The sequence below is a fragment of the Salvelinus sp. IW2-2015 genome, linkage group LG23 (assembly GCF_002910315.2).
Source record: "Salvelinus sp. IW2-2015 linkage group LG23, ASM291031v2, whole genome shotgun sequence".
NCBI classification, from domain to species: domain Eukaryota; kingdom Metazoa; phylum Chordata; class Actinopteri; order Salmoniformes; family Salmonidae; genus Salvelinus; species Salvelinus sp. IW2-2015.
This window is the reverse complement of record NC_036863.1, coordinates 37,184,545-37,190,836: the sequence shown is the minus strand read 5'-3', so window position 1 is coordinate 37,190,836 and position 6,292 is coordinate 37,184,545. Positions and strand designations below refer to the sequence as shown.

Genomic DNA, 6,292 nt, shown 5'->3' with positions numbered 1-6,292 from the left:
CCTCTGATTCAGAGGTGTTAAATGCGGAAGATACAGTTGGGATGTGCAACTAACTAGGTATCCCCTTTATTGTACAATAAGTTCTGCAAATGTGTAACTAAACATTGTTACAACTTGAAAGAATCCAGCAACAAGGGTAAAATACTGCCTGAACATATTGATAGCATTGTCAAACACGTGCTTTCATTGCACAGTATGAGGATAATGAAAGACTGGAGTCTTGGTATAGAAACACTTGTCAAAGAGTTTAATTAGCAAGAAAAAAAACTGACATGAGTTCAGCAATGGAATGCATAATCTCGCATTCTCCCAAAACAACTTACAACTTTAAAGGGCAGGGGGAAAAGAACATGAGAGCTAAACTGGCAAAGTCTTAAAAAATGAGACAAAGATCATGAACAGAAAGAAAATAACTTTCATGACAGTAAAATATAAAAAAAAGTATGAGGGGGAAACTGAAAATGGACGCAAAACATGAAAGGTGGTAGAGCTGAATATGGTGTGGTCGGACGCATAGTGCAACTCCAACACAGACAGTGACTTCAATCACATACACACAAGTTCGGTACAAAACCACAACCAGCAGACTCTCAAACAACTTGGATTCACCCTTCCACAAGTGACATTTAAAAAACAGGACAGGCGGGGAAAATGTATTTTCTTATACAGAGGTTCCTTTAAAACCCACAATATCAGTGGCATTTGCTTGGGGAATGAATATCCTAATAGTACATGACGTTGAGAGCAGGGTTGAAGTCCATGGCCACTTTTGACTCACTCCGTACTTGTCAAAACAGTTATGCCTTAAATATTTACCCAAAAGTCAAATGAATCAATTAATTGTTAAAATGGCATAGTTTGTCATGTCAAACAAGACTGTTGGTGCTAAACAGATACCTGCTCTAGTATAAGAAAAATGTTCAAGAACCGTTGAATCAATTTTATAATGTCTGGACAAAACGCATACAGCACTGCACAGTGGGGTCTTTGTACAACTATGTTGTTTTCTACACGCAAACAGTCATCTTTTCAGCCAACTAATGAGTTTGTAAGCATGCATTTAAGTCAGGTCATATGTTTAAATATACATTTACATAATGTCACAATTTCAAAGAAACATATCGTTAAAACACATACACCAAACATGCGCATGGAAATACATTAGGGTTTGTTTTGTTAATCCTGTCAACTCCCATACTGGTTATTCTGTGCACTTCTAAAAGATAGCAAAAATCTACAACCTTAAGTTGCAAGAGAATAGGCCATGTAATAAAGGGGTGCGAGCACAATAGAAAAGGGATGCAAGCAGAGAAGCACAAAAACATTGCCAAAGAAATAAAGCATGCACTTCTCTTTCACTTGTTCAGACACCATTAGTATATGTAGATTTACCTGTATATGCAAATAGTTTTTTAGGAAAACCATAACATTTAAAAAGAAAGCAGTGTAAGAGGAATAATCAAAGAAAACACAGCTTACACAGATGAGCCTGAATCAAGAAAAATGGACAGGGGGCAAAACAACCAAAAGCAAAGCAAAAAAATTAAAAGTAAGAGGATGGTCATGAATGCTTGTTGAGTGTTGACAGAGTGCTGCCCACGGTTTGGTCTTGTTTGGTGAAGGGGTCCTTTGGGTTTCACATTTTATTTTGCAGTCATCATTTGCACAAATTCTGAAAGACAAGATTGGAAACATTTGGAGGAGTAAGGCCACACATTACATTTGGCAAATGGTTGTCCATTCTGTAGGATACTTCATGCGTCTAAGCTGACAAGTGATCGACACAGGAACAAACACGGTAATGTAAAGTAAAAAAAACAAACATTTGGGAGCCATCTACATTTGTACCACAGAATTGTGGTATAACACCATGTTTTTTTAAATCCGAGCTGTGTTCTGTTATTCAGCTCAATTATCCACACCTCTAATGAAGGTGGAGAGCATGACTGAGTAGGACACTTGGATATCTTGATGTGAAGATCAAATTTATTTCCGCACCCAGCTGCATTCAGCTGCATTCATTATGCTTTTCAATGTTAAAACCTTTCATGAACATAGCATGTCCCAACAGTTTGCCCCGTACAGAGCCATTCTCCTAACATTTACATTTGATTACTGCAATATAATGTGCACTGACATTGTCAATTGTTGCCTTAAAAATAAATAAAACGTTATCAATTACAGAAAATGGACACTAGGAAATGGCAGAGCAAAGCCTATCTAACAGAAGGATGATCAACAAATATGATCAAAGGGGATGTGATGGTTAAAATAATTGTCCTTTTTACTGTAACAAATGACTCAGCCACTGTTCCATTTTGACATAACAAAGGTGCGAAGAACATTGTCCAACTGAAGAATACCTGAAACAACCTGTTCAGAAATATTGCTATGCCAACAAAAGAAGGCAAGTTAAAATGCATGTTCTTGAATAGATTAAATCTGGTTTGACAGCATTCATTTTGTACATTTCATGGCTTGTGTATGGCCAACTCTGACTGATTCGCAATTTCCTGGTTAACACAAGTTTGAGACTAGATAGAGAAGATACGGAAACCGACCTTCGTAGTTGACCTGTCCATCTCCATCGATATCAGCCTCCCGGATCATCTCGTCCACCTCCTCGTCTGTCAGTTTCTCACCAAGGTTTGTCATAACATGACGCAGCTCTGCAGCACTGATATAGCCGTTACCATCCTGCAACACAATAGAGACAGTTTTAGTTTAGTGTTAACTAACATGCAGATCGTATTACTGAGTATTTCCTAAATATTGAATGTCAAATAATCCTGAATTTGGTCAACTCTGGAGAGGTTTGAGACATCCAATAAGAGTGATGGGAGCCAATGGTTAATATTTTAAGTGCTATGACTGGCCAGTGTAAGACATTTGAACAGTCTCAAATCTGACATTCCCCAGTTTGGCTGACCTTGTCGAAGACTCTGAAGGCTTCTCTGATCTCCTCCTCACTGTCGGTGTCCTTCATCTTCCTCGCCATCATGGTCAGGAACTCGGGGAAGTCAATGGTTCCATTTCCTGTGGATCACAAAGCAAAATTCTCACAGGAAGAAAACAATGATTCTTACAATGTAGGTATTTCATCCCAATCATCAGATATTGCATCAGAACGGTATCAAAACCCTCCATTGTGTGTATAGCCTGTGTGTTCATTTGGGGGGAGAGAAATGGAGAGCATTTGTGTGTCTCACCATCAGCATCCACCTCATTGATCATGTCCTGCAGCTCGGCCTCTGTGGGGTTCTGTCCCAGTGAGCGCATCACGGTGCCCAGCTCTTTGGTGGTGATGGTGCCATCGCCATCCTTATCAAACAGCGAGAACGCCTCTTTGAACTCTGGATGAAAAATGTAGATTTGTCACTCTCCAGTCTACATTTCTATAATACAACATATTTCACTACACCCATCTAATGTATTGGAAAATAAAACAGTGTAATATTAACTTAAACATCTAAAACACTGTGGTCATGTTTGAGCAAAAATGGCCATCTTACCAGCGATTTGTTCCTCTGTCAGTTGATCTGCCTGAAAGTAACACATTGTGAATGACACCACTTGATTTGATTCACCCTTTCTTGCACTTGAAGAATCCTCTAATTTCTTTCAAATGCCACCCACAACATTCTAACACAAGAGTTAATTCCCATATTTTGTCCTAGGCTACAAAAAAAATCTAAATGTAACAACCGCTAGTTACTTGATGTAGAACTTATGCCTATATGTCTCTTAAACCTCCTGCCAGTCAAATTGGACCTTTTTACAAGTTAACTCTGAAAAATGTAGTTAATTTAATCTGATTGTCTTAAGGTTCCATGACTTTGTACACACAGGGCATCTGAACACACAAAATACATTTAGAATTTCATTACATTTTGGATGTTTTATTTAACTTTTGTACAACTGTGGTGTTCCCTGTCAAAAATACAAAGTGTATAAAATTGAGTTCAGGCACATGCCCACTCAGATGGACACACTTCCTCTCCCAAACCCCTACATGCATGTGTGTTTGAGCACACACACACACACACCTCACTCCCCTTCTTGGCTTCCATGGCAACCCCCACTGGAACCACACCAGTTGGCATTCTCACAAACAATCCCAACATTGTTTCAATAATATATAGTACTTCTCTCACAGCTCTGGTATATAAAGCTTTTTTGAGGCCTTTACTCATGAAACTGGTGAGGAGGAGAGAGTCCTTGTTAAACTTTGACACAAAGAGGCCTGATAAATAGCACAATGTTTAATCTGAGTATTTGTTATAGTCAAAACAATCCATAGATTATGATTTTTTTTTACTCAAAAACGAGTTGTATGAGGTCAGGTCAATGAGGCCTACAGGTCATAAATAGCGAATAGAAGTTCAAAAGTTATCATGAACATTACAGGTTAAGTTGATAAAAAGATCTAACACAACATAAGTGATAATATATGTATTATTATGGATTTATAATGGGGCAGTCATTTTGGACCGGGAACACATAACTGATTAATTAACATGAAAAGAACACAACAGGAGGGTTAAGTTGTCTTATTGTATCACTAGTTTGTTAACAAGTGATGTGTCAAATTAGACCACCATGCTCCATATTTGGTGCAATATTAGACCAGGCGACAGCACAGTGCCTTAGGTAGAAAGCAACACATTGCATCTGGGGATAACCGGTCTGAAATTAGACACACCATACAAGTAAATGTTAGTTAGCTGTCTAAAGTCACAACACGTTGACTTTGACGGAACCAACTACTGTAACTAGACATAAACGGCATATGCCACCCCACCTCGTCCTGCTAGCGCATTATCAACACGTAAGGATAGGCCTASGCTAGTTAGCCGCACAAAACTAGGTAGCTAGTGACTAACTACATGTAATTCGATATTTAGCTTACTATCGAAGGTAAATGTCGAGCAAAAACAGTGACAAAACCAAGAATAGTGTAGTGTTGACAAACAGCCATAGCTAACTATTAAGGTTAACGTTAGCTAACCAACTTGTTTCCTCGGCGTAGCGAAGTTGCCTAGCTAACTGGCTGCCTATGTCGGACACAACTGACGTTAGCTAGTGAACGTTAGCTAAATTACTGATTGACGCAGATGTCGAGCTAGTTAACAATACATATAACCTTACTGTAGCTCGTTAGCCATCATAATGTGTGTAACCAACAAGTCTGACGTGCTGGCTGTGGCTAACTAGGTAACTGTTAGCCAACACTCATTGCTAGCTAACGTTAGCTAGGCTAGAGATATGGCTACACATGCATATGTTAAGCCAATTCTATGAATCCAACATATTAATTTAATCGGACATTTACAGCAAATGTAACTTACCATGTTGCTATGTTGATTTGATATTGCTAACAATTTCGCGTTGGAGATATGATAATCAAATTTTCCACACAGTCATCCGCGCCTTGCGCTCTTTGCCGCTTCAAGGTAAGTATCACTCCGCGTTGGTTTAGATTTCAAGCCGGACACTGCACTCCCTAGCAACTCGGCTGTCAATATGGTGTCCGTGCGCCGAATATTTTTTTAAACAGCGCGGCAGAAATGGGATTTATCTGCAACCTGGACTATCCTTATAGTCTTTACTAAAAAGTGGCGTTTTAACGTGGTCAATGTTTGTATTTTAAAACTTTAACAACACAATAATGCTAAATCTCTGTTTCCCTTTTCTTTGGAAACGTAAACTCGCTCATGTCTATGTTTGACTGAGAAACCCAGCGACTTTATACGGGCCACACTGAGCAATGGCGCACATCAGCTGACCCAGTAAACGGGACTAGATTGGTGTTCAGCCACCTGCAATGCGTCAGGGAGTCCTCGCAGGGAGTGGAGAGGCTGTTCCAATCTTAAAACCACAAAAACACTTGGCTAAATGTACAAATTGGGATCAGCAGCATAATGTTCAAGAAGCATACACGATTCTGTATAGCCTAGTCATATTGCATAGTAAGCCTAACATGGCTATTTGGAAACCTATTTTAGCGCAACCTGACTGTAGTTTGCACAGAGTTCCAATGTTTCTTCAGAGCAATCATCTGGACTGGATGAATTCAAATAATTGCACATAGGCCTATGCATTTTGAAGTGACCAATGTTGCAAACAGTATGCCCCTTATTTTTTCTATAGTAGAAGGGCCCTGTTTAGAGATGGAATACCTGTATTGCATGTCGAGAGAACCATTTGAGAAATTCTAAGATCGTGCTGTTCTTGTAGGTTTTGAAGTCCAACTCATTAACACATGATACCAGCTTAATTTAGAGCTATTTTG

At 39.1% G+C, this 6,292-nt stretch overlaps 1 protein-coding gene across 1 annotated transcript; it reads right to left on the bottom strand.

The window, feature by feature from the left end:
• Nucleotides 1-224: 224 nt before the first annotated feature.
• LOC111950244 (calmodulin-1) lies at nucleotides 225-5,764 on the bottom strand. The gene is made up of 6 exons (XM_023967667.2): nucleotides 5,349-5,764; nucleotides 3,513-3,543; nucleotides 3,210-3,353; nucleotides 2,930-3,036; nucleotides 2,562-2,697; nucleotides 225-1,672 (listed from the first exon to the last, which is right to left on the bottom strand). Exons 1-6 carry the CDS (start codon nucleotides 5,349-5,351, stop codon nucleotides 1,644-1,646), a joined length of 450 nt encoding a protein of 149 aa, XP_023823435.1. The 5' UTR covers nucleotides 5,352-5,764; the 3' UTR covers nucleotides 225-1,643.
• Nucleotides 5,765-6,292: the final 528 nt, after the last annotated feature.

Coding starts and splice junctions, on each gene's coding strand:
- LOC111950244 (XM_023967667.2), bottom strand. Junction 3,037..3,209: donor CAATGAGGTGGATGCTGATG/GTGAGACACACA, acceptor TGTGATCCACAG/GAAATGGAACCATTGACTTC. Junction 1,673..2,561: donor TGGACAGGTCAACTACGAAG/GTCGGTTTCCGT, acceptor CTTGTCTTTCAG/AATTTGTGCAAATGATGACT.